General features: G+C 52.9%; 1 protein-coding gene across 4 annotated transcripts; it reads left to right on the forward strand.

Moving 5' to 3' along the window:
• The first annotated feature begins 46 nt into the window (after window positions 1-46).
• KLC4 (kinesin light chain 4) lies at window positions 47-27,430 on the forward strand. Of its 4 annotated transcripts, none has more exons than XM_082048754.1 (16): window positions 47-188; window positions 11,536-11,802; window positions 11,973-12,203; window positions 12,568-12,646; window positions 12,733-12,958; window positions 13,275-13,362; window positions 13,755-13,856; window positions 14,152-14,325; window positions 14,483-14,582; window positions 15,113-15,165; window positions 18,226-18,293; window positions 18,369-18,477; window positions 19,153-19,302; window positions 25,510-25,634; window positions 25,740-25,797; window positions 26,862-27,430. In XM_082048754.1, exons 2-16 carry the CDS (start codon window positions 11,554-11,556, stop codon window positions 26,949-26,951), a joined length of 1,902 nt encoding a protein of 633 aa, XP_081904880.1. In that variant the 5' UTR covers window positions 47-188; window positions 11,536-11,553; the 3' UTR covers window positions 26,952-27,430. The 4 variants fall into 4 exon arrangements, 2 of the variants coding, with proteins under 2 accessions (XP_081904880.1, XP_081904881.1); XM_082048755.1 differs by having other exon boundaries at window positions 19,153-19,275; XR_014183686.1 differs by lacking the exons at window positions 25,740-25,797; window positions 26,862-27,430 and adding an exon at window positions 21,176-23,099.
• The last annotated feature ends 39 nt before the right edge of the window (window positions 27,431-27,469 follow it).

Genomic DNA, 27,469 nt, shown 5'->3' on the forward strand with positions numbered 1-27,469 from the left:
TGGCGCGCGGCAGCAGGCGGGACCGGGCTGGCGGCCATGTTGGATTTAAAGGGGCTGTGCCGCGGAGGGGGTGGGTGGTGCCGGGCTCGTTTCCCGCCCCGCCCTACCCGCAGCGCCGCATAGGGAGTGCGACTGCAACCGGGACAGTGACTGCGCTGCGCTGGCCATCGGGACCGAGCGCCAAGCAGGTTGGACGGACGGGGGCACCGGGTGGGGTTGTGGCGCCTGGAGTTCGGTCGTTCCCCTGGCTGCCGTGGGCAGACCGCACGGGTGGTCTCCTTGTCGCGGAGGCCTGCCGGCTCCCCGACCGACCGACTGGGGCCCGTGGGGCGGGTGACCGCCCGCCTCGAGACGGGTCCGGGCAGCCCCCACTCGGTGGTGGGAACACAGCAGCAGATGGCGGAGGGAGGGGACGCGGGGCCCGGGCGGCACCGGCCGGTGCTGCGCGGCCTCGCCGGGGCGGCTGGGGGCGGAGCGCAGCCGCGGGCAGCGGGAGCGGGGTGAGGGCCCCACGGGGGAACCCCTGTCACGGGGTTGGGTCCGTGACCGTCGTGGCTCGGGAGCGGTAGCGCGCCCTGCCCGCCGGGGAAACGGGGGCGGGGGGCAGCGCCAGGCCCGGGGCCGTCGTACCCCAGCGCCGGTGAGGTCGACGATAAGACGCGCTGCTTCTGCGGACTTTGGAGCCAGCGAGGTGTGCCCGCGGGCGACCGGACCCACCCGCTCCGGCTGCAGGGCGAGCAACTCGTACGGGGGGCCCTGCCGGCCCCCGCCCTCCTGAGGCAGCACCGGTCCCCGGTGCTCCCAGCCGCCTGTGCTCCTGCGCGGCGCGCAGGGGCGGCTGGTGGAGGCCTGGAGCCCCCGAGGGAGCCGTGTGTTTGTGACACTGCCCGAGTGTCCCAGCCATAGCTGTTTCCAGGGTGCTGTGCGCACAGACTGCGGGATTCACTCTTCTATAATTAGGCTGTGTCTTCACTGCCAGGAATAGATTTCAGTCTAAGATAAATAATATGTTTGTGCTCCTGCTGTGTAACTTACATGAATTTTTTAAACTGCTGTAGTTGTGCATACCAGTGCTGTAGCCAGTTTTGTCCTCCTGAAGTAGGGAAAGGAGAACACTAAGATGCTTTAGTGAAGAAGTGTATGTTGTAAAATGAGGCAAGAGAGAGCCTGTGTGTCAACATGGCTGGGCTTCCTAGAATACCTGAAGCCCTTCTAGCTCTAAGGGAACCTGTGAGGAGGGGACAGGAATCCTGATGAAGCACTGTCTTGTGCAGGTGTAGGTAGCTGAGGGCTGTGTGTCTCCAGAGGCTCATGAAATATTGTAGAGAGCATTATGAAGGTTACATCTTACCATGGATGGGATGGTCATAGCAACAAGCCACTGGCTATGTTGGATGCTGGTGCTGTGGTATTTGTCCTCTGCATAAAGCATGTAGAGACTGAATGAAGGCTTCCAGGAGGAGCCTGGTCCAGGCTGCACTGTGTGGTGCTGATACAGTGGGACTCCCAGTGATCTTGTCCTCTATCTGGCCACTTCTGCAGGCACGGCAGTAGCCGTTGCACAGCTGGAGGGTTCCCTGCAGCTCCACTTGCTTGGCTTTTAGGGCCTGGAATGGCATCAGCAGTGGGGACACAGGTGAGAGCAGTACCAAATGGGATGTAAAACCTTTTGTGGCAAGATCGAGCGTAGGACAGAGTAGATCTAGCTGGGTGTAGGGAGATTACTGTGGCTGTCTGAGCCTGATGGTAGAGATTGGGCAGCAAGCAGTGGCATTGTGGGGGCTCAGCTCTGCTCCTTGGTGCTCCTGTGGGTCCCTGAGAAGGGAGCTTTGGGCTTGGTGTGCATGGCGCTTTCTGCACTCCCTGGAGAGCGTCCAACTGTCCTGTTTCTGGAGCCTGGCTGCATCTTCTCCCCTCCCCCTGCTGCAGTGTGGTTGGCTGCCGAGCGCCTGGTGCCTGCGCTGCTGCTAGAACCAGAGGGCAGCGCGGCAGACGCTGTGGGAGCCCTGCATTGCCGTGGACTGTGCTTCTTCCTGGTGCTGGGGCTTCCGGGAGTGCCAATGCTGGATGAGCCACTGTAGGCAGCCAGGTACCACTCCTCTGCGGTGCAGGGTGGGGAAGGATTCTCGTGCAGTGACTGAGCCAAGCAGGGTGCATAGCTGTCCGTTAACAAAGGACTGCTTTGAAGTGCAATTTCAGGCAGAGCTGATGAAAACTTTTCTCCTTGGGAAGCTTGGAGTTAGCTAGGTGGGCAGATAATTTCTCTGTGGTGGTACTGAGGAAGGATGAAGGGATTTCTTTGGCTTGCTCGTCCCAAGGATAGGCAGCGGGTGTGCCTCTCGCTGCCAGACAAAGATGGAGAAATGATGATGGAGGCAGCTCCTAGCATACAGCAATGGCTCTCAAACTTTCAGAGCCTTGTTTCCTCCTAAACCTTCCTCCCATGATTAAATTGTTGCTAAGCTGTTCTGAAGTGAAGGTGCACGCTACCAAAGGCAGGGAGGTTGAGGGGCGATTGCTGGTAAACTGGGAGTTCGAGATTGCGGTTGGGAGGAGGTGTCTAGGGGATGGTGTTGCAGCACAGTGCTCTGGCCAGGCAGCCAGGAGAAATTTGCACAATGACAGGAGGCAGCAGCATGTTACCAGCAACCACTGGCTTCTCTGTGCCTTGCATAGCTGGCATCTGGCACTCCCTTGTGGCTCCATGCCAGGGACTCCTTTTGGTCTCCGGTCTCCAGTGCCACTTTGGAGATGTGCAAAACACCTGCCCCCTCCCCCACTGCCTGAGGGGAAGGAGGGTGGTGTTCAGCACACAGCTGGTCAAAGATCTGGCCAGCTCAGACACAGGTTAAATAAACATGGCTGAGCTTTGCTGTAATTGGCAGAAAGAAAAGGAAGGCTGTGTTATTTCATCTGCTGTTTTGGAGGAATGTCCAGGTAGGAAGAACAACATTAACCCTAAATACCAAAATAGCTCTTGGGGCACAAAGGACACCTGGCAAGATTCTTGGTCTTGGCAGAGCTGCTGGATAAAAGCTTGATTTGCTAGGAAGGAGCTGTTTAGCTTCTCAAAGAACTCCAGCTGGTTGGAAGTGCCAGGGATAAAACAGATCCTTTGCTTATTATGCAGGTAGAGCTTTGTCCCTGTGAATTTGGCTGCTTTGTTACAATTTACAAGACCCATTTGTTTCTGGAAATAAAAGCTCAGTCTTGCAGCCTGTAGTCAGCTGGTCTCTGCAGCTGCCCAGGTACAGCGTGGAGGGAGTGTGCTGCCTTCGGGCTATACCATGTGTCCAGAGCACTTGCTGGTCCCAGCTCCATCCTAGCCATCTCCTGTGCTCCTGAGGCACATGTAGTGCATAGCCCTCACATTAGACAGATGTCTGCAGAGGTGCTGGCTGCTGGGAATTATTCTGCCCACTTTAATACTGCTTCATGCTGTCAGGGCAAGGTAATGGCTCTCACTCTGTCTTTTATAGAGTGAGACTCCTAATCAGATCTGAAGCTAGAAAGAGATGCTTGTCCTGGCTTTGTTCCAGCTGCTTAGCTCTTGTCTCTGCTAGCCTGGAAACAGGTTTTAATGGTATTTCACTATAGTCCCAGGCACAGCAGATGCAAAATGGATTTGGTGAGCTGCTGCAGACATGAGCAAGAGTTTAAAAACAAGGTCTTATCAACTCATCTAGAGGTGCTAGCTGGTGGGGCTGGCGATGACTGCTATTCCTGTTCAAATGGCTTGCTGAAAGGTGCATGTTTCCCTAGCCAGCTAGGGTTGTAAGCAGCATCAACTGCTGTAAGGAGTAATATGGCTTTCTGCTAATGGCACATGTTAATACAGTTTTGTGGGGTTTTTGGTTGTGGTTTTTTTGTTGGTTGGTTGTTTTTTTAAACATTTCTTGCCTCCAATGTCTGTATTCTTTGATGGAGTAATATATTTTCTGGTCCCGAAAGGAATGAATGATCTGATACAAAGCCAACCAGACCATCTCCTCTGTCTTCTTCAGAGCACATATGCTTATTGAAATTGGATCGTGCTTTGGTAATGCATGAATTGCTTGCTCTGGTCAATCAGAACAAACCCTAGTAGCTGTTTCCATCTGTGGGCTAGAAGGCAGGAGCGGGATGGGAAGCTCCCAAGTCCTTTCAGGAGCAAAGCGAACGTGAGTCACCGTGGCCAAGTCCCTGTAAAGCCCTAGGTTTCAGGAAGGTTATGCTACAGTGTGTTTTCTGTTAGAGATTTTAGGTAGTGGGGGGCTGAAGCTTTTGGGACAGAGAAGTGTTTAGTGCTGAAGGGAAAGAGCAGGAAGGGAGGGAGCCTCCTGTCTCCTCACAGGAGAGACCTTCCACTTGGGCTGCAAGTCTAGTTCCTTAGTCCTAGTTAAAAGCTCCTGGGGCTCTTGCAGCCTGCTGGTTAGCACACACTTGCACAACATGGGCCTTCCAGTATCTGGATCTTCACACTCAGCTAGATCTAGCATGTGTCAGCTGCTGCCGAAAGAAGTAATCCTGGTCTTGATCCCTCTCCAGGGGTTGGGGAGGGCTGGGATGTTTCCAACAGCACAATCCTGAGTTACACATGACTCTGAAGCTTAGGGAAGCTGGTTGGGTGAAGCCTTTCTGGGCTTGGAGATTGGCTTTAAAACCTAAAGTGCTAAGGAGAGTCCTGCTTTTTGGACATGGGAGATTGTGGGTGAGATGGCTCCTTGTCTCTACTCCCTGCTTGACTGCTGGAGGTGGACTGTATTGCCTTTTGTGCTCTGGGACAGGTGGACCCTATCCCCATGGGACCCTGCCAAAAAGGAAGCATGTGATGCATTCCCTTCCTCAGCTTCTAGTGCTGTGGAGCCTGGTCCCTTTGTCCTGATGTGGTGTTCAGCAAAGGCAAATGTAAGGAATTCAGATGAGGATTGTTTGGTTAGTTGGGTTTTTTTTCTTCCCCCATGGGGATGGTTAAGCCATGGGACAGGGTTCTGAAGAGCTCGTGGGATCTCCATATTAGGAGATACTTAACCCTTGACTAGACACAGATACCTGATCAGATACCTGCTTTGAGTAATGGGATAGACCAGAGACCTCTAAGAGACCTCTAAGCATCCCTTCCAAGGGATGCTTCCCAAGGAGAAAAACAACAGCCAGACTCTTTTATTAGGGAGGAAGTTGCAGCACAACGGTCTCTCTATGCTACTTAAAATCATCTGTGTGTTGTTTTGACTTTCTAGACTGTCTGCAGTTCTAGAAAGGTCCAGGCTGGAGGCTGGGATTGGGAAAGAACTTTGGGCAGAAGATGGGGCTTTCGATGCCCCTTTTTTGGCAGTAGGGTGGAGAATCTCATGAGCCAGAGACAGATGGTGGCAGAGGACCTGATGCATGTAGGAGTTTGAGTGACATCTTTTAGCTTTGGGATTGCAGCTCAGAGTACTCCCAGGGTGCTGACTCCTGACATCTCCTCTTTGTGTGTCCTCTTTGTGTAAGGGAGCATTAGATGGTACCAAGCATTTCTGACAGCAGTAACAAGCATTGCAGAGCACTGTTCCTGCTCTGTGCCTCACATGAACCTCAGCAGGCATGTATCCCAGGATGGAGCTGTATACTGCAATTATTCTACCAGTTCTTACTTTTAGGAGTCCAGCATTTGTCCTCTGATTTCTGGCCCTTATTCATGTTGCAGTTCTTGATGTTACCCTGAAGCTGACTGCACACCCATCTGTCCCTTCATTTGCAAAACGTCCTTCTCTTGCTTTTGTTTCTAAAGCCTTAACAAGTGTGCGTGCAACTCCTCTTGGCTATGAAGTTCTTGGGCACCATACAGAGCTGGTTATCTTTCTTATTTTACCCATATTGGAGCAGCCCTGGAAATGCTGACTGTTGGATATGCAGGTCAGCAGCACCAGTTTGTCCCTTTTCCATGGTTCTGTTGCAGGTGGCCTGAGGTGGTAACCCTGGGCACAGTGGCTGTTCTGGTAGCGCCATGGCAGTGTGGAAACGTCCTGGCTGTGTCAACATGTCCTGGCTGTGCAGCGGAAGCCTCCTCTGTGTGGCTGGCTATAACCTACAGTCTCTGCTTTCTGACACCATGGTATCACAAAATAAGGAGAAAATTTGTGCTTATGACACAGCCTCTGCAGTGACTGCAACCTGGGCATTCTGATTACTTTTTACTGATTTTATTTTATTTTTCAGTTGCCAAGTTATTAGGTTGAGGTTTTATTGCAGTATCCCTTAAGACTGGAGACTCAGCTGTATATTGGCCATGTGACTTCTAGCTTCATTGGAGATCAACCAGTCTTCAGTCTTTCTAGAGACCCTTTATTCTGTTGTTTAACAGTAATGAGCTGGCAGAGGTCCAAAGGAAGAAAAACCAAAAAACCAAAAAAACCCAAACAAAAAAAAAAACAAAAAACAAAAAAAAAAGCAAAAAAACACCAAACAACAATCCAAAAAACAACAACAAAACCCACAAAAACGAAACCAACAAAAACAGTCTCCATACTTTTATCAAGTTGCTTTGCTTCCCAAATACATAACCTTGCTGTTTCTCCAGGAAGCAAAAGCATGCCTCACAGCATGAGACTGGGATTAGCATTGTGAAAATAAGACATTAAGCCCTGTATTTCCATTTCTCAATGCTACCATTGCTATCTGTCTCCCAAGTGTGGTCACTCGTTCTTGCTATGCATCAGACTCACTCTTTTCCAGGAAGCTTTTTTCCAGAACCCAGCTGTTTTTCTGCAACTACTATATCCTTCGATCATCTTCTGCAGAAGAGTTTGCTGCTAAAAATCTGTGCCCACTTCTATGCAAAAAGTGCTGACAAGCCATCTGCAGTTTGAAGGAAGCTGCAGTTATTGTCTTGACAGCATCGCTTGTGCAAGTTGTGACGATACCCTGTGTCTCACATATATTTGGTCCAGGGACATGCAGGGAGACAGTGAAGTGAACTGAATTTGTTGAGGCATGTGTAGACCTGAGGTCTCTGTCCTATTGTAGTTGACTCCTGATTTCCCTGGTGCTTATTCTTTTTTGCTCTCTGTAGTCTTCTAGCATTTGGCATAATAATCTAAGCTTTAAGATTCAGTTGGACCTATTTAGTCTGGCGTCCTTGTTATTGTTGTGGCAGCTGCTCTGAGTTTAACATATAAGCAGTAAAGCTTCCAGCTCTTTCCTCTTGAAACTCTTGCATGTGGGAGCAGTTTTCAGAGACAGAAAAGTGGGCTGCTGAAATTGCTGATGCACAGTGATTTCCCAGTTAAGCACTTGAATACAGGAGAAGGTTCCTGCCTCTGAGGACGTGCTGGCTGGTGGATTCCCACCTGATCCCTGCGACTGCCACAAAGCTCCATGCACGCATGTTCCTTCCCTGTCTTCCTGCAGCACTCCTTCAAATGGGAGCCGGGGAGGGGAGGTGTATGTTACTGGAAAGCCATACTATTCTAGCAGCTCGCTGTAAATAGGGAAGATGTGCCAACTAGAGCAGAAACATGCTGGTGGAGACCTGGGCTGTGACACCGGCGAAGCTGTGAGGAATGCAGCAGGATAAGCTAGGAGCTGGGCACTCCAGCTCCCAAGGAACTAGTTTGAAAAGCATGCTTTCTTCCTATTCCAGTCTGAACCTTTTCCTGCTGAAAGCAAAAAGGTGGTGTCTTCCCCTCTGCAGGAACCATTGAGTGCATTTTCTGTCTGGATAAAGGACACCCAGTGTTCTTTACTGAAGGTGCAGGAGTAGCAGGAGTGTTCATACCACAGCCTCAGCCTGCCTGACCTTGGCGTTGGTTGCCATAATTCCTCCTTGGATATTAGGAAAAGGTTCTTCACCCAGAGGGTGGTGGAGCACTGAAACAGGCTCCCCAGGAAGGTGGTCATGACCCCAAGCCTGACAATATTGAAGAAAAGTTTGGACAATGCCCTCAGACACATGGTGTGAACTGTGAGGTTGTCCTATGCAGGGACAGGAGTTAGACCTGGTGATCCTTGTGGGTCCATTCCGATGCAGGACATTCTATGATGCTCTCTGAGGGGCTAGGCACTGAGTGTAGACCTGTCAGCACTGGGGAGAGCTAGAAACAATGTTTTGTAGGGAAGAACTGTCACTTAGGAGGGATAATAAGCTGGCTTCCACCAGTGTTTCTTGTTCTTCTTTGCTGGGCAAGAAGTGGCAGCATTTAAGTGACTTCTCTGCAGTCTTCTCTTTGTTTTCTTGTTGGTACTTGGAAGTGAATAGCCCATGTGCTGTTCTCAGGTTTTACACGCCGTGTCCAGCCTGGACAATCCCATGTCCACCCTTGAACACCAGAAGCATGCTGGTACCTAGCAGAGCTGTGCTACAGGGATGTAATCCTGTGGAAGAAAGATCAGGGTTGTTTAGAGGTGTTTGCACAACTCTTGAGAGTAGACTGTATATCTTGAGCATCTGAGGATGTAGTTGCAGGGTAGGATGAGCCTGATGTGCTGTGGGTCAGAATGTTTTCATTATTGTCTCTTTTCAGACAGTCTGAGGTCTTTACAGTTCTGAAAAACTAGTTGATCGTGGGGACTGCGAAATGCTCAAAGCTTTTTCTGTTGGAAGGGCTGAAGAAAGGCAGGATGTAGCTGTAGTAGAGGCACTGGTGGTTTGACACACAGCTAGTGATTTCTCAGTTGAGGAGTAGTTCTGTGCACATTGGAATTAATGAGCCTGATTTTCTATGGATCTGGGTCTTGTCTGATTGTTATCTTGCAAGGTGTGAGCTCTGGTGGCTTTTTAACATGATTTGTAACATGTTCCTCTTTCCAATGCGTTTGTATTGTACTTTTAAACTGTGGCAACAAAAGCTCTGTATGGACATAAATAATGCTTCCATGAAAACTGTCAGCATTTCCCAGTGGGTACTTGTGCTACACAGGTGTGTGAGCCTTAAGGCAGAGCTCTAGATTTGTTGGATGCTGGGTATGAGGCTGTTCCTGGTGATCTCCCTGTGTTTCAAGTGTTGCCCATGCTCCAGAGGACTCTCACTGCACAATTTTCTTGTTTCTGTGTTTCCTTATGAGCTGAAACCAGTGATGGGGCTGTTGTACCCCTTAGCAGTTGTTACCTTGGCTTCTGTGGAAGCAGGTAAGTGCCTCTTGAGCCTTCATGGGGGGCTGTCTGGACCTGTTTCAGAGCAGGACAACAGTGCTTTGCCAGATGTGGCAGCACTAGGGTCCTTTGGGCTGCCAGCCTCTTCCTCTGGACTTTGGAATCATTGCACATCTCTTCCTGAATTGTGCTTACCTACAGATGTCTGCCTTAGGCAGGGCTTCCCTTGTTGCTTTAGCACTCAGTCACTCCCCATGATGTGATATAAAGGTGTGAAAAAGAATAACCAGGGGAATTATGGACCAGAACACTTAGCTGCCAGTTTCTGGAGCATCAGTTTGGAAGACAGGATATGAATGGCAGCCACCTCTCAACAGACCTTTCTTGTCTTCGAAACAGTAGTCTGTGCCCTCCATCTTGATCTTAATGAGGCTTTTGTTTTCATGCCACTCTTACCATATGGTCTCCTCTGAAGCAAACTGGGAAATGTCACAGTCCAGATGAGACTTTTCAGTGTAAAATGCACAGGGTAACTGCCTGTGGAGCATGGCAGATACCCAAAAGTGAAGGATGCAGTGAAGTATGGCTCAGGGTTGGTCCTGATGCTGGATCATGAAATGAATGTGAAGTTAGCATTGCAATTCTGGGTTAGATAGGGGAGGACTTGCCTCTTGCTCAAAGGCACAAATAGGAACCCAGTCATTGAGAGACAAGAAGTGTTCCTGCCCTGCTGAGGTTCAGTAAGGTCTCTGCTGTATGTCAAGACTTTGCTGCCCTTCCTTGCTGCATCACACTGAAAGAGAAACCAGAGGAACTGAGAGGAGAGCTCAGGGCCTGTAAAACAACTCCAGGAATTTCTGGAAGAGTGAGGCTAAAGAGGAGGAAATGTATGGGTATGATGAGATGTGTGTATTTACAGCAACTGTGCCAGCACTGTTCACCATCTTCACTTTCAGTGCTGCAGTGAGGAAGAAACCAGACCTCTGCATTGCTTGGGGCCCACTGCCAGACAGAGATAGTGGTAGCTGAGCTGAGGGATTGTCCTCAGGCCCCATGCGCAGAGTGCACAGCTGGGGAGGAAAGGGGCCCTGCCGAGAAGAGAAGCTCTCTTCCCTCTGTTCCTGTACCTGGGGCAGCACTTCTTCTCACTTGGTAAAACAACCATAAGGCTGCTGCCAAGCCAAGATCTCAAACCATGCAGAGGTGGGTCCTGCAGGAGGACAAAGGCAAGTCTGTTGGCAGCTTTTTCCCCATGTTCTCCTGTAGCCCTTTGTCAGCCTCCTGGCAGCAGCGCCCTGGGCACTCAGGCTGCTGTGCCTCCTGCCAGCTCAGGGTGCTGCCTGTTCTGGGCAGCACAGCTGGCTGCCTGCAGCCCTGCAGGAGGATAGCCTTGGAGTGACCGATGGTGAGTCATCTGAAGAGGCTGGCAGGGGGGCAAGTTGGTGGGGAGGCTGACAGTTAGGTGAATGAGTCATGGAGTAGCCAGGGTACTGTTGACCTGCAGAAAGAGATCTTGCCTGCTTATGTCTCTCATCCTCTGGCCTGCTGTGTTTTCCTAGCTCCTGGGTTTTCTGTGCAAGGATCTTGCATCCACGCTAACATTGTGGGTTGTAGCCCTTGGCGTACATGTGCAAAGGCAGTAGTTCGGTACTCCTCTGCTGTATATGTGGGGCAAACGGGACACTGAAGGAGTCCAGAATCCTTCTACCATCCTGGTGAGTCCTTTGGCTGGCAGCAGGGTGACTGAAGCTGGAAAAGCTGTTACTGTTTCAAGCTGACACTCACACAGGGGTTACAGTGGTGTGACTGTAGCAGTTGGTATATTTAAGCTTTCCCACACAGGCTGATTCTGTTCATGCTGGTGATGTTATGTCCTTTGTTGCCACAATGACTGTTCTGTGCCAGGGCTGGGGTCCTCAGGGTGTATTCTTCTGGTCAGGGAATATTTTGTTTGGCCCAATAAGGCCCCTGATGTCTATCTGTCTGAAAGATGCTCTTCTAGGAGATTTTTTTCACTGAGGAAGCAGAAAGCTTTGAGCTGGCATCCCTCCACATTCTGTTACCTTTCTTCTGCCTTTGGAAGAGGTGTTGAGCTCTGGCAGCCTCCTTGCATCAGTGGTCTGTGAGTAGGAGTTGTGCACGCTGCAACCACAGCTGCCAATGACAAATCTCTGCTCTTAGATGGAACCTAAATCAGTTTTCCTTTCTGCTGGAAGTGTGGAGGTGTTGGAGGTCAGCACTGATTCTAGCCTTTTTGCCTTCTGCCCATGTGTGCTGCCTGTACTGGCTGCCAGCGCTCACTGCCACAAAAGCAAAGACGTGTGCCCCTACAGCTGCCTGCTGTCAAAGGGAGAGGGGAAGATGAAGGGGAATGGAGGCAACCAGTTGAACACTGTCTCTGGCTGCTAGGAGTCTGTGACACTTGTGTCTGGTTGTGTCTCTCTGAAACAGCACTGAGGTGCTCAGGTTTTGTCTCTGTGTAGGGCTGAAGGAGTAGGACTATGTCCACCATGGTGTACCCAAGGGAGGAAAAACTGGACAAGCTGAGCCAAGAAGAGATAATTTCCAACACCAAGCTGGTGATGCAAGGGCTGGAGGCACTCAAGAATGAACACAACTCGATCCTGCACAGCTTGCTGGAGACTATCAAGTGTCTGAAGAAAGATGAAGAAGCCAATCTTGTGCATGAAAAATCCAACCTGCTCCGCAAGTCAGTGGAGATGATTGAACTGGGACTTGGAGAAGCTCAGGTGAGAGTGATGGGTGCCCTTCTAGGTGTTACTGACAGGGGAAGGCAGTGGGCATGTGGCCTTTCCCCATAAGCTGCAGGGGCAGCAAGGGGCTGGGTATAGAAGGCCAGCATGATCCTGAGGGTTGGCCCTAAGCATTATGGTGGTTACTGATTGGGACTCTTGACAAGGTGATGATGGCATTGTCCAACCATCTGAATGCTGTGGAGTCGGAGAAGCAGAAGCTGCGTGCTCAGGTGCGGAGACTGTGCCAGGAGAACCAGTGGCTGCGTGATGAGCTTGCCAACACACAGCAGAAGCTGCAGCGCAGTGAACAAACTGTGGCTCAGCTGGAGGAAGAGAAGAAACACCTTGAGTTCATGAACCAGCTGAAGAAGTATGATGAGGATGTCTCACCTTCGGTATGCCCTTGTCCTGTGGAGTGGCCACTTTTGGGGGTGGAGGAAGTTGGACCAGCAGGATTGCTTAGGTGTGATAGTGTTGCCCTGGATTTTGCCCCTTCCCAGCACAGCAATGCCTGTAACTAAAGGGAGCTGGCATGAGGCAGGCAGGGTCTCTGGGAGAACGTGGAGTAGCATGCCAGGCCATGCTGTGGGAATTTAGCTTTATTAGTTTTGTTGGGTGTGGGGGAAGATGGTGGGAGAGACAACAAGGGAAGTTGAAGGTCTTGGTGGGTTGCAGCAGAGAGAAGTTGGCGGGTGATTCAGCCTGGGCTGCTGCTGCCTGCTCTGAGAACCAACAGTGTTGTGATTCCTGTCCTCTCAGGAGGAGAAGGAAGGTGATTCCACCAAGGACTCTCTGGATGATCTGTTCCCAAATGAGGAGGAGGAGCATGGTCCTGGATGTAAGTGTTTACTCATGCATGGTTGCTAGCTCTTTTCAAGCCTGATGTGCCAACTGTGCCTCCTGTTTATTACTCTGTGCCTGCAGTGCCCCACCAGCACAGCAGTGCAGTGGCAGCTGCCCAGCAGGGAGGCTATGAGATTCCCGCACGCTTGCGCACCCTCCACAACCTTGTTATCCAGTACGCCTCACAGGGACGTTATGAGGTGGCTGTGCCACTCTGCAAGCAGGCACTGGAGGACCTGGAGAAGACATCGGGCCATGATCACCCTGATGTGGCCACCATGCTCAACATCCTGGCACTAGTATACAGGTGAGCATGGTAGTGAGGGCAGGACTGAGCCAGGAGAGCTTTCTGCCTTTCCCGTTTACCAGGAGAGCACATTCTGGTAACAGGGAGCTCCCCCAGCTTCTAGTGGTTTGCCTTTCAAAAAGGTTTTGGCACAGATGAGGTATTTGGACCACCAAACTCCCTGATATAACTAGGGACTTCCTAAGGTAGGAGGGAATGGAGAATGAAAGGGCTGTGGGAGCTGGATCTGTGTGGAATGAGAGCTGTTGTTCAGAGTTCTACTTGCCAGGGGCTATGGTGCCCAAATCCTGAATAACTTGTTGGCTTTGCACTGCAGGGATCAGAATAAATACAAAGAGGCAGCGCACCTCTTGAATGATGCTCTCTCCATCCGTGAGAAGACTCTGGGCAAAGACCATCCAGCAGTGAGTGTCTCCTTCCTCTTTCAGTCACTTCCCTTGACCTGAGGGTGCCACTGGGGCAGCAGTGGCACCCTTATGGCATGTCTACAGCGGGACTACCAAGCACAGCAGTGTGCTCTGTGATGTGAGGGGTGCTGTTCACATGGTATGGAGCTCCATTTTACTACCTCAGTTTTTTCTGCTGCCTTGTTCAGTATGGCCTGTCAAGAGTTGACTTCTCCTGGATCCTGCCATGGAGGCAGGGTTGCCTTCTGGCTCTGGACCTCTTCCTCTTCAGAAGCAGCTGTACTGAAGGGGTGAAGGAAATGGGACAGTTGCTGTTACTGCTGCTTGCACCCCTTGTTTCATGCCACTGGATTCTGCTTTGTTTCATGGATGAACTTATGTCTCTGCAGGTGGCAGCAACTTTGAACAATCTGGCAGTTCTCTATGGCAAGAGAGGGAAGTACAAAGAAGCAGAGCCACTGTGTAAGCGAGCCCTGGAGATACGTGAGAAGGTACTGGTCTGCCACGTACTCCTTCCTTCCAGGTCTCCCTAAGGGGAGAGGTTACCCCACTACCTCACTGCACCTGGGAGATGCAGGACCTACCTAATCTCTTTGGCTGCTAATTCTGCCAGTATGTTTCCCATCTCTCCAGTGTTTACAGCCTTGGAGAGGCCTGCTAGGAGGTGGAAGCTGGGATTTCTCTTCTTTACCTCCCTAGTCCTTGGCTCCTATCTGACACAGGCATGTCCTGGAGAGAATGCAGTCTTTAAGTGCTGACTTTTTGTGGCTTCCTTTATTTACCCAGGTCCTAGGGAAAGACCACCCTGATGTGGCCAAGCAGCTGAACAATCTAGCCCTGCTGTGCCAGAACCAGGGCAAGTATGACGAGGTGGAGTACTATTACTGCCGGGCCCTGGAGATATATGAGAGCTGCCTGGGTCCTGATGACCCCAATGTGGCCAAGACCAAGAACAACCTGGTGAGACCCTGGGGAAAGGCCATGTGGGGATGGGGAGTGGTGCCGTGGGAAAGGTTAGCATAGCCTGGTACTTGAAGAAGCAGAGAGAGAGCTGCAAGAGGGGGGTGAAGTTAATCTGTGTTGCCCAGTGGCGCTGGAGCTGTTTTCTTGGTTGCAGGCCTCTTGTTACCTGAAGCAAGGGAAATACAAAGATGCAGAGGTGCTGTATAAGGAGATCCTGACCCGTGCTCATGTGAAGGAGTTTGGCTCTGTGGATGGTTTGTACAGCAGAAGCTGTTGGGTGTGGGGAAGGGTGAGCAGTTTGGTCTCCTGGTTCTCAGCCTAGGCTTGGCTGGTTCTGGTATCCCCCTGGCAGAGGGGCGGGAGGCCTTGCAGGGCCCATGCTTTGGGTAGCCCCTGAGACACTCCCGTTCTAGTGTGTTATGCTGCTTTGTCTCTTGTCTCAGAAGGGGTCTTGGAGAGCTCTGGCTCTCAGTCTTTACTGGATTGGGAGTTGTTGTAGCTAAAATGGGGAATGGCGAGTGGCACAATCATTCCCAGGCACAGGCTGAAGTTTCTCCTGTATACTTAGCACAGATATTCCCCCATGGGAAAACTCTTCCCTTTCTCCCTAGTTGCCTTACTTGGGGCTTGGGACCGGGGGATCTGTAAGCTGTGTCACTTCCCTCTGGTGAGCTGCTGGCTCTGGAGGCAGAGTGCTGGACTGTGCAGGAGACAGAGCCCCAGTGGAAGTGGCAGAGCAACAGGGTGAGGTGGTCAGCAGAGCTGTCTGTTCTTCCCCAAACAGATGAACACAAGCCAATCTGGATGCATGCAGAGGAGAGAGAGGAGATGAGCAAGGTGAGTCTGACCTGGTGATGCTGCCTGTTGATAGCAGCAAGAGCCTTGGGAGGGGAAGGAGATCCTGAGGTTTTGATCCTCTCTTACCATGGCCAGACCTTCTTTCCCACAGTCTGAAGAACTGCCACGGCCACTGATGAAGGCCAGGGAGGGGTCTGGAGAGTAGGGAGAGAGAATGGCTGTTCCTTGGGGCAACCTGGGGGAAGGCCCATCAGCTTGATGCTTCTCCTGGGGCAGGTGTTTGTTCAGCCTCTCAGCTGTGGCCATGTGCCCCCTCTCTTTGATTCAGCAATCCCTCCAGGGCACACAAATGATGGAAAATGGAAGATGGCAGAGCGTTGTGCTGCAGGGTGTTGGCATGCCATTCCAAAGAGCTGCTATTACCCAGAGGACAGCCTGCTTCTGAAGCAGCCCTAAGGCTGCATGGGGAAAAGTGGAGGTCAAGAAGAAACCACCTTGCTTAGGAAATGGAGCCAAACCTCCTGAAAAAGGTCTCTGCACAGTGTGGGCCCTAGCTGTTCTGTGTCATAGCTGGCCTCTCAAAGAGGATAGGCATGGGTTGTGCTTGCCTCGGACTAGGCTGAGAGGTGAAGAAACTTGCTTCTGTTGCCCAGGTCCTACTCTATGCTCAGCTGATAAATGCAGCAGTCCTTTCTTGGCTTTTCCCAAGCCTAAGACCTCGCCTGGATTTTTGGCAGACGAGTGAAGCAGCAGAATGAAGGGCTCTGCTTTAGTCGCTAGCTGCAGTGGGAACAGACACTCTTTTCTTTTTCTTTGCCCTTGGTGCATGCCCCATCCCACATGGGCTCAGACTGCAGGCTTGTCCTAGTGACTTGTCAGTCCTATTCTGTGAGCCCTAGGAGCAGGTTGGAGGAGACTGAGAGGAGACTTCATTGCAGTGTGCAGTGTTCTCACAAGGCGAGGAGGAGGGGGAGGCACTGATCTCTTTTCTCTGGCAACCAGTGACAGAACCCGAGAGAATGGCAGGAAGATGTGCCAGGTGAGGTTAAGGTTAGATATTAGGAAAAAGGCTCTTCGTCCGAAGGGTGCTAGAGCACTGGAACAGGCTCCCCGGGGATGTAGTCATGGCCCAAAGCCTGTCAGTATTCAAGAAGCAATTGGACAACACCCTCAGACACATGGTGTGAATTCTGGAGTTGTCACATGCAAGGACAGGAGTTGGACTCTATGATCCTTGTGGGTCCCTTCCAACTCAGGACATTCCACGATTCTGTGATTCTAACAACTCTGTGTGTTCCCCAGTCCAAGGCAGGGCAGAGCTCCATCTTGCACTGCACTGGTTGCTACCCTATGAAGGCTGTGCTGCAAAGAAGTTACACTTGCTGTGGCACCATCCTGTGCAGGAGAAATCAAGGTTGGAGTAGTGACTGGGCTCCTCTTGCCCCCTTTAAGATTGAAACACTTCTGATGGTATCTTTGGAGAATTAAAAGGTCAAAACTAGATACTTGTGGTGTGGAGCTATGCTCCAGGTAATGCAAGCTTTGCTACAGGGCAAGAGAACAGGCTCAAGGACCTACAATTGGAGTGAGATTTGGTTTACAGCCTGGGGCAAGGGCTGAGCCTCTTTCCCTACTCATGGGGCTCCTGTCCCATGGCATGGCATGATTGACATGACCTTCCTGGCTAGGCAGTGGTAACCACACATGTGCTCACACTGCTGGCCTAGGGGCTGGGGCTGCTATGCTCTGCTTTGTGCTGTGTTTCCACATCTCAAAGCATCAAACGCCTCTTGCAGAGCTTTGCTTTTTTTTTTTTTTTTTCCCTTGTCCCTCTTTCCCTCTGCTCTCAGTGGCAGCAGGGGGAGGCCAGCTTGTACCAGCAGCAAAGCCTTGGGTGCAGATGACAGCCCTGGCCTATGAGGCTCTTTCTGCCCCAGGGGATTTGACACCTTTTCCCTCAAGTTCAGCCACCCTCTCAGAGCTGCCTCTTTGCAAACTTCAGAGGTTTTTTGAGTCCTTGGGCCATGCCCAGGCTGTGCAGGCTCTGCTGCAAGGAAACCCACATGTGCCTATGGCTCAGGGAGGCTCTAGCACATGGGGTAAAGATCTGAGAAGTGTTGTGGGTCTGAGTAAGAAAAATGGTCCCTGTGAGAACAGTTTCTTTGGGGCTAGAGTCCTTGCCAGAGGGAAACTCCTGCTGTGGAGCAATGGCTGTCTGTACTGGCTTGGTGAGATCAGCCCTGTTGGGTTCAGGGCTGAGCTAGGTGGTTCCTGCCCAGCCCATGTGTCCTGTGGGTGCAGAACCAGGGCCATGGCACACCCCCAAGTGCTCGCTGTGCACCAGGGTGCACAGTGTGTGGACAAGCAGCCCTGCTTCTGCAGCAGTGGTGATTCCTGCATGCTGGTGCTGTGGTTCCCACTGACCCAGGGCAATGCTGGCCCTGCAAAGGGCATTGTCCTGGCTCTGGTCTTTCTTCTTGAGCATCAAGCTCTGTCCCCTCTCCTGTTGCTCTGTCCAGCAGCCTTTTTGCTCCTGGCTGTGGCAGGGCCAGCCAGCCAGCTTTGGGGTGCAGAGGCAGGGCATGGAGAGGAGACAGCTAGTTGTGGTAAGCTGCTGTGGGGCAGGTCTGTCCTTGCAGGTAGAAGGCTTGGATGTGGCTGGCTGATTCCTTTGCTAGCCATAGTTGAGAGGGTTAGTGTCCATGCTTAACCATGGGTTTCTGTTGGTAGTTTGGTTATTTTTTTATCGGCCTTTTGCATGCTGGGGGTGTGTCATGTTCTCCACAGCACCATGAAAATGGGCTGCGTTGTCCTTTCACTGCCTTTGGTACCATGGAAGGGGCAAGGAGAAGGCATTATGGTCTTGCTGGGGTTGGGATATCACTTGTACTCACAGCCCAGATCTGTTGCAGCAAATGGGCTTTCAGCTTTTCTTCCAAGAACATGCTGGGCTTCATCAGCTGTACATTGTATTTGCAAGGGCTGGGCTGGTGTGGGAGTGCAGCCTCGAGCCTTACCCTGGTACCCAGTGGGAGAGCACAGGCCAGAGAATGGCAGTAGGCATGGAGCTAACAGCTCTCATCTCTCTTCACCCTATAGAGCAAGCACAGAGACAGTGCTCCATATGCTGAGTATGGTGGCTGGTACAAGGCCTGTAAGGTTAGCAGGTAAGAGGTGGGCTGCTGTGGGCTCTGGAAGGGATGGCCCTGGGGCTCCTGCTCACCTTCCATCTATTACTACAGCCCTACTGTGAACACCACTCTGAGGAACCTAGGTGCACTCTATCGACGCCAGGGCAAGCTAGAGGCAGCTGAGACCTTGGAGGAGTGTGCAGTTCGCTCTCGTCGGCAGGTAACCCTAGAGGGACCTTCTCTGGTGGAGGGGGCATTGTGGGGCTTGGGGTGGCAGGTCATGGCACAGCAGTTGGCTTGGGGTGGGGTGAGGGTCTCTTCTGGGCTTTGCATACTCTGATGTCCCTGGTTTACATACCTATAACAGCAGAGCACCTTGGTGGTTTGGGTTGCATTTGTGCAGGGGTACACACATGTGTACATGTGTGAGGATATGCCTGTGCACATGGACGGAGGAGATGTCGGTGTGTGTATGTGGTATGTTTTCTTCCCGCTATTTTTTTGTCCAGTGAACACACTAGGGGTGTTCACCTTTCACCTAAACTCTTATCAATCCTCACATAATAAAGCAGGAGCTGTAAGCACCTAGCACAAAAACTGAAAGATAGCAGGAAATTTCACGCACCAAAATGTGAAGAAAGCAAGCTGTCAGCTTTGGAGTGGCAAGCCCTTGTCCACTAGGGTGGTTTATTGGCCTGATCAAGGGTTCACTGAGCTGGGAACCCAACCAAGGACTGCTAAGTGCAGGATGGCATTTGGCTCCATCCTTCTTGTGCTGAAGAGTTTTGGATGGGATGGGCCAATGGCCAAACACAGTGATGGCACAGCAGATTGCTAGAGGGAAAGAACACAGAAGGGCAAAACATGGTGCTTCCTTATCCCCTTTTAATTGCAGGGCATTGACCCGATCAACCAGACGAAGGTGGTGGAGATCCTGAAGGAGGGTGATGGCACAGAGCGACGTCAGAGCCTGGGGAGCGGTGTCAAGTACGAGAATGCCACAGACGGTAGCGAGGAAGTGAGTATGGGCGTGGAATGGAGTGGGGTAAGTACAAGACACCATCAAGAATGGCCTCAGCCGGCTCCCAGAGGGAAGGGACAGCCTGGCTCAGGGCTGTCCCTGCATGACCTGTCGTGGCATCCTTTTCTGCCTCCATTTGTTCCCTGCAAACTTCCTTCCTCTCTTTCTTGGCATGAGCCAGCCAGCCCATAAAGGTATGTGCCTGGGCCTGGTTTCTGGTGTACAGGCCAGATATCCCCAACTAAGGGCACCTGCTTCCAGGGGACTGCCAGGCCTTGGCAGTGCACAGCATGAGCTGGGCCTAGTCTGCCCTTAATCTTGGCCTTGCAACCTTATTAACATCTCTCCCTGCTGTTCCCCTCTTGAGGCTCTGACTGAGAGCATTGGCCCCATCTCAGACCCACACAGCCCCTGTGAGCAACTTGACTGTCTGTCCTGCAGTTTCACCACAGGCAATGCTAAGCCTGGGAGGGGTGTGTGTGTGTGTATGCGCCTGAGTGACTGTAGGGCATGGGAATAGTCTGCAGCCAGCATCTTTGCTCTCTTCCTCTCATGCCCTCCATGGGCTCTGGCCAAGCAGAGGTGGTGAAAGGCAGGCCTCTGGAATACCAGGCCAGGCTGACAAGTGGTGGCAAAAGAGGTGCATAATAGCTGAAGCACAGACAGGGTGACCTGAGCCTGTGTAGGCTTGCTTTGAGACTGAGGGGCACTTTGATCACTAGTGCTGAGTATGGAGGAAGGTAGCGGTCCAGGTTTGAGGCAGGTGCCTTTTGTCTTCTGCAAGAAGGATGGAGAAGAGGTGGCAAGTGAGGTGAGCATGGTGCTGGTGGATGCTTGCGTCGAGGGCTGCTAGAGTTGTTCATGCTTATTATTCCTCCTGCAAACTCTAGTTTAAAGCGTAGTGTAGCTGGGTACCCAGAGGTTATTGCAGCCTGACACAGGTGACACACTGAGCACACAGAGTCCTTCGCTCTCCCCTCATATCTGCTGTCACTAACCGTTCCTCACCTGGCTCAGCTCCCTCCCCACCTGCATGAGCTCCCTCCCTTCCTCCTTCCTCTTCCCTATTGCCATGACAGCCCCTCAACACCCAAGCCTGAAGCCTGCTGGCTCTCTTGATTGTGGATTGTACCCAGGAAGTGGCTGGAGGGGACCTGGGGAGAAGAGCATTGAGGGGACTGGGCAGCTCTGCCAGATGCAGAGCTGTTCTCTGTCCCAGCTCTTGGCATCAGGAACAAAGAGAGTCTGGGCCCTGGAAAGGCACCAACCATGGGCCCTTGCACTCCCCATTAGTAGAGGAGCTAGACAAACACAGAGGGAGGGTGACAGGTTCAGATTAGGATCACCTGGTCCTTGTCCTAGCTGGTGTCTCTCTGCAGTTCCTCCTGGTTGTGGTCGGTGTTGGATGATCACTTTGCACTGGTCATGATCTGGGAGACATTCTTGATGGTCTCCAAGCTGATCATCCCAAGGCAAGCAGGTAATGCCAGCCTGACCCAGCCAAGGGGAACAGTCCCTGCTCATATGACCCTTCCCCAGAGGGCCTGGCAGGGCTTCTCTGGCCCAACCAGCTGCATATGGGAGGTTTGTGGGCTAGCCCAGCACCCTGGGGACATGGCTGCTGCCACTTGGTGCTGGGTGCCTTTTCCAGCCTGCTGCATGCATAGCCAGCCTCCTCTCCCTAGCCAGCAGCCCTGCACTGGAACTCCCCCAAACAGAAGGCTGGTGGAGCTCCTGCTGCTACTATCTGTCACGATCAGTTGTTCCTTGTGCTGGTCTAAAGACCTTGGATGTGCTGCCCTCAGAGCAGGCTCTGCTGCCATCTCTTACCTGCTCTCTGGGTGACCTACAACCTCACAGCCTTGTAAATTGTGTCTTTCTCCTCTCTGTGCACTAGGCTTAAATGCCTCCCGAGACTCCCTCTTTCCCCTCCACCGCAATCACCTGGATGTTTGTGTTGTATCTTCCGACTTTTCCTCCACACCATCCCTCCTTCCTCGGCAAGAACTCCACGCCAGTCCCCCAACTCTCCCAGCGCGCGAGGGCACAGCGACGCCTGCAGAGGAGTCCCTGGCCACGTGGCCCAGCACCAGTCCCCTGGCCAAGCAAGAGCAGGAAGAATCTGCAAGGAGCTGCCCACTCCCCCAGGCCAGGGCGAGGGGTCACCATCCCCTTCTGTGTGTCCCCACCCCTAGCCTGCTCTTGCACATCCCTGGAGACCAGGCCTGCGGGGGATTGTCTTCACTCCAAGTGTGCTGACTCCACCATCATTAGACATCCTCAACCCTCATAGCTTTTTGCCCTCCATCTCTGCAGGGGCCAGGATGGAGGCATGAAGATGGGGAGTTCTTTTGGGACAAAGAGGCCTGGTCTTTGCAGGGCTGTCATGTCTCCAGTTGCTTTCTTTCCTGTAGACTTAGCTGATATTAGTGCCCTGTAGCAAACCTGCACTGGCCACTGACAAGCTGGGCACTCCCTGCAGCACAGGGCAGTCCCTGTCTTGCCACCCTTCTCTCTGCTGAGATCTGGAACCAGTGGGTAGTGTGTGGGTCTTTCTGCAGGGGTACAGGAATGTAGGGTGACCCATAGCTACTGTACATCTAGGATGTGGTGGGGGTTGACAGCCAAGGGCCATGCATGGAACAGGGACCTGCCAGGACAAGTGTGTTTGGGTGTTGCAGCCTCCTGACCTGATACTGTAGCCAGATTCCTCACCTGATGGCATTAAGGGGTGAATCAGCTCCCCATTGTTCCAGGGTCCTCAGGTGTGGCTGCTGGGAGGGGGAAGAGGCAGGGGTGAAGCTGTTTGTTCCTTGGAGGCAGAGGAAAGCAGAACTCTTTTGCAAGGGGCCAGGCCATTGGAAGTGGCTGAGATAGGGAACAGGCTAGTTCGGAGCAGAGTGGTTGGGAGAAAAAGGAGGTACCAAGAAAGAGAGAAGGAAAAGGAAAAAAAGGAAAGGAAAAGGCAAGGCAAGGCTAGGGCTTGGGAAGCTCTGAGCATGTGGGGAAGTGGGAGTGCTAGAGGGAGGTTTCCACAAGAGGAGAAGTAGTCAGGTTGCTCATAGAGAAGACCAGTTCTTGAACACAGGACCTGGCTTGCCAGGTGTGGAGCTGTGACTCACTGTCTGGCTGTCCCTGGCCAAGTGGGTGGGAAATGTGTAAGCATGTGACTGCTAAGACGACAGTGCTGACCCTGGGTATGTGTGTGGTGGCTCAGTGCCTGTGATGGGACTCCAGACCTGCACAGGGTCTGGTGCTGTTGGTCACTATGGGGAAAGTGGATGTTCTCCCAGGACCAGACCACCACTGCCTTAAGCCTCACACCCTTGGGTGTGCACCTTCATGCCACCTCCTATAGGAAGCGAACCCCGCCTGGCCCCCTGATATGGCAAGAAGGCTGGGGAGTTTGCAGCTAGCAGTATAGAGACTAGAGACCAGTGCAGGGCTTCCCCCTTATTTATTTAGCTAGATAGTTTCTCTCATGCTAGTCATCTGGCAGGTTGTGATACTAAATGTGCCTGTGTCTGTCTGGGCCTGGCTCTCTCGTGGTGGTGCAGAGGCCTTGGGGTACATGCATGCTGCTCCTCTGAGAGTTTGTGCTTACTGAAAAGGTGGTTTGTCCTCAGGACCATGGGGTGTGGAGTCTAGGGCTGAGTGCTCTAAGGCTGTGCCTTCCCTGCCTTTGTCTCCCACTGCTGCTCCATGCTTCTGGAGAGTGGTGAGCCTCCAGTGCAGGGTGCATTTGAACCTCAGTGCCGCCTGCCCCTGTGCTTTGCCATGTCCTGGACCTGGTGCTGTAACAACCGTACCTCTGATTAAAGGTAGACAGACCTGAACTGCTGCCCTGTGCTTCTTTCCATGCTCTGTAGGCCAGCATTGGTCAGCCCTGGGGTGGTGGGTGCAAATGCTGCTGGAGCAGGTGTGGGGGTGCTTGGTGTCTGTGTGTGCATGCAGGGAGATATGCTGCCCCCAGGGCACCTCTCCTAGTCTGAGCATTGGAGATGAGTGACCCAGCTCTGCTGTGCCTCTCCCTAGCCTCCAAACCAGGTTTGCTAGTAACCTCGGCTCTGTAGCTATGTGTGGCAGGGCTGCCCTGGGGCCTCCAAGCTCGTGCCTTTCCTAAGAGATGTTTCCATTAGCCAGAGAAATACCCCATTGTGTCCCCCAGTGCTGAGCTCCACGTGCTGCCAAATCCTGCCCAAGTCTTCTGCCTCTATGCAGCAGGCAGGGTGGGAGCACACAGTGGAGAGCAGCTCAGTGGTAGAGCTGCTTTTTTCTTTTGAGTGCTCTCATCCTGGTGGGTGCAAAGGGGTGTGAGCTTTGGTAAACCAAGCCCCTAAATGTTCTGGGTTTAAAATAATCCTGCAGAAAAGAGGGTGGAGAGAGAAAGAAGGCTATTTTTAACCCAGCATACAGCACCATTAGGTTCTGGTGTTGGTCTGCAGTCAGTCTGCACCACTGCAGCTTCATAATTGTGGCTCCATCCTGCAGCCCTGACCCCAGAGGGTCTTTCCTGGCTGGATCCTGCTGCCCTTATACCATGGTCCTGCTCCCTTACCCCAGTTGTGTTCTCTTCTCCAGGGCTTGCTTGCCCTGGCAAAGGGAACAGTGCCTGAAATGGTAGTACCCTGCAGGGAGGGTGGTGACCCAGTGCAAGTCTAGTGCAAAGCAAAAGACACCCCCCCACCATCCTTGTCTTTGCTAGTGCCACATACTGATGGCCAGCTCCTCCAAAACCTGCCCAGGATGCCTGGAACAGGAGTTGAACTGTTTGCTTTGCTAATACTTTTGGTGCTTTCTGCATTCCTGGTGAATGGGTACCTTGCAGCAACAGCACACGGCTTCCGTTTTGGAAACCATTCATCCTGATGAGAAAGTGAATGAGGTTCAATGCACTTGGCTTACCCAAGAAAGGATGAGAAAGGTTTACTGATAAAAAAACTCCTGTTCAGCTGTTGAAGAGGTGTCCAGGACTGGATCAGCTTTGGGTAACTTGGGTGGGGGTGTTGGAAAAGCCTTCCCCAGGGTGGCAACCCAGAGGGGTCAGCACAAGGGGGTGACAGGCCTAAGGGAGAGACCCTGCAGAGGTACATGGACAGTCCTGGGGAAATCGCTGCTGCCAGCCTGGGCCACAGAGCATTTTGTTCAGTTGGAGTGGTATGAAGGGGCTTCCACATGTGCTCATAAGAAGCAAATGGCTTTTGAGGTTCCTTTATTTCTGTTTCTTCTGCCCTGGTGTAACAGGGGCCATTGGGATCAGAAGCAGGGAGGACTACTGTTATCAGGCCATCAGGGCAAAAGTAACTCCATGTCAGCGGTGGTGCCACAACCTTGTGTAAAAAGCATGTCTGGCCACAGGAGGGGAGATCAGTCCTATGATGGCAAGGTGGCATGAGCTAGTGTGATGCTGGCAGCTCGAGCCTTGCATGCATGTGGAGCTGAACACGGGAGATGAGCTAGAGCCTGTCAAGGGCTGAGAGTGCTTTTCTGAGTACTGGGGACTTTTGGGGGCATGTGGGAGGAAACGGGGTGGGGAACAGATTTAAGGCTGTGCCACCTTGGGCAGCTAATGGGGGTGGACACTAGTTGGGGGCTAAGGTGAGTAGTGCCTGCTTGGTAACACTATGTTAATGCATTAATGCATCTGAGATGGAGCTGCCTGAGTTGCTCAGCAGGCTCAGAGCTAATTGTCTTGAGGGCATTAGAGATGGGACAAGGCTGTGTGTGCATGTGGACTGGTCTTGTCTGATATGGGTGAGCCTGTGGGCCTGGCATGCAGGACTAGGATGTGCATCAGGTTGAGTACTGGATGGAGAGGAGAAAAAGCAATGACATGGTGAGGAAAGGGAAGGACAATCTCCAGACAGCAGCAAATGAGGAGGGAGTTCTTGAAATGAATGTCTCAGCAGTATGCCCTGGCCTGACAGAAGCACCCCCAAGCTTGGGGCTCCCATCAGGGCTTGGTTGTTGGGCTTGCACCAGGCAGCAGAGAGGTTCAGTCAGGATGTACCAGGCTATGGTGGTGGGGGTCCCCAACTCCATGGTCATGTCCCATGGACTGGGGTGATGGGGAGCCATGTAGTAAGCAGTAAGCTTGCTCTGGGCCAGGGTAAAATCCTCGGTGCAAGTGGATGTTTGGAGCCAAGTCTGGTCCTGGCCACTCATTTGCAGCATACCAGAGCTTGATCGGTGCCACTCAGCCATCACCCTGGCTTGTGTCTCTGTGTCCAGGATGGTAGTGGCACCCTCCAGCGCAGCAGCTCCCTGGGGAAAATCCGGGATGTCATACGGAGGAGCAGTGAGATGTTGGTCAAGAAGCTGCAGGGCAATGGTCCCCTGGAGCCCAGGAGCACCAGGTAGGGATCAGGGCTGTGGGGGCCAGGCTGGGTGCAGGGTGGATGGGGGCTGTTGAGGTCTGGCCAGGTACAAGATCACACTTGCTCTCCTCTGCTTTCTTGTAGCATGAAACGAGCTGCATCATTAAATTATCTGCACAAGTCTAGCGATGCTTCATTTGAGGTAAGCACCAGGTGGGTAGGTCTGGTACAGGAATGGGTGCTGGGGTGGGGACTGTGTGGCCACAGCTGGCTGCAGGGGCCATGGCCAGTGGTACAGGCAGTGAGGGGCACAGTGGGCCACATGTGCGGTGTCTGGGACCCCATTGGAGGTGTTCATCCATGCAGAGGTGCTCTTCTGCTGTGTGGGGCTGGAGCTACTCTGCCTTCTCAAGAGGTGGTCTGAGCTGATGCCACCACTGCACCCCCTGGGCAGCTGCACAGCCCTTCTTCTGAGATCATGGCTTCAAAACTGAAGGTTAAAGGGCCAGTGCAGTTAGAGGACCAATCGTGTCCTGAGGTGCATCAAGCACAGCATTGCCAGCCAGGCGAAGGAGGTGATTGTCCTGCTCTGCACTGGTGCGGGCTTACCTAGAGCACTGTGTGCAGTTTTAGGAGCCACAGGATAAAGAAGATATAAAGCTACTAGGGGGTGTCCAGAAGAGGGCTATGAAGTTGATGAAGGGTTTAGAGGGGAAGCCGGCTAAAGTCACTTGTTTTGTTCAGCCTGGAGGAGACTGAGGAGAGACCTCATCGTGGTCTCCAGCTTCCTCACAAGGGGAGGAGGGGCAGGCACTGAGCTCTTCTCTCTGGCAACTTCCAACAGAACCTGAAGGAATGGCAGGAAGATGTGCCAGAGAATGTGTAGGTTGGACATTAGGAAAAGGTTCTTCACCCAGAGGATGTTGGAGCACTGGACCAGGCTCCCCAGGGAGCTGTCACGGTCCTAGCACTGACAGTCTTCAAGAAGAGACTGGGCAATGTGCTCAGACACATGGTGTCAACTGTGGGGTTGTCCTATGCAGGGACAGGAGTTGGACTCAATGGTTCTTGTGTAGGTCCCTTCTACCTTGGGCCTTTTAATGAAACCCTCCACTTGGAGAATGGGGGGGGGGGGGGGGGGCAGAGGTGGCCAATCACAGCACTGGGGGAGTCCTGATGGTGCAAGGCAAGGGGTGCAGCAGGTGGGCTGGAAGCTTTGGGATGTGGATTGCAGGTACTGGTCCTCATGAGCTCTGTGCTTTCCAGGGCACCCAAGGTCTCCGTGCAGAGAGCAGAGGCCTCAGTGCCAGCAGCATGGACCTGTCCTCCCACAGCTCCCTGCTCTCCTCCAACTGACCCGCCTGCAGGTGCCCCCTGCACCGGGCCCCTCCCCTGCTGCCGCACCACAGCTTCGCGCTGCCCGGGGCAGCACCTGCCACCGTCCCCACCTCCACTGCTCGGGTTTCCCCATCACCGGCTCTTGTGCCACCGGCTGCCCGCCCGGCCCGGGCCCCTGTCAGCCCCTAGATAGTTTGGGAACTGCAGCCTGCACGCATGCTCCTCTGCTGCGCACCCAGGGCCGGCAGCTTCGGTGGCGGCACGCTCGGCCCCAGTCGCACACGCTAAGCTAGGTAGAAATGCCCGTCCCGGGGGAGGGAGGCGGCCCCGGTCGGGGCGGTGGCAGGAGCGCCCCAGGCCGCACGCAGCCCTGCCCCGTCGCACGCCTCGGCTGTGGCAAGGGCGGCTGTGGAGAGCGGGGACGGCCGTGCGCGGGTTCACCGCGGTGGTTGATCGCTGTACTTTATTTTATTAAATAAAACCAGCCGTAGAAGCGACCCCGGCTCAGCCCGTGGTATGCGGGACGTGGGCGGAGT

Source organism: Streptopelia decaocto (genome assembly GCF_964273445.1).
Source record: "Streptopelia decaocto genome assembly, chromosome: 3".
Classification (NCBI taxonomy): Eukaryota; Metazoa; Chordata; class Aves; order Columbiformes; family Columbidae; genus Streptopelia; species Streptopelia decaocto.

Coding starts and splice junctions, on each gene's coding strand:
- KLC4 (XM_082048754.1), top strand. CDS start 11,554: ATGTCCACCATGGTGTACCCAAGGGAGGAAAAACTGGACAAGCTGAGC. Junction 12,647..12,732: donor GGAGGAGCATGGTCCTGGAT/GTAAGTGTTTAC, acceptor CTGTGCCTGCAG/TGCCCCACCAGCACAGCAGT. Junction 25,798..26,861: donor CTAGCGATGCTTCATTTGAG/GTAAGCACCAGG, acceptor TGTGCTTTCCAG/GGCACCCAAGGTCTCCGTGC.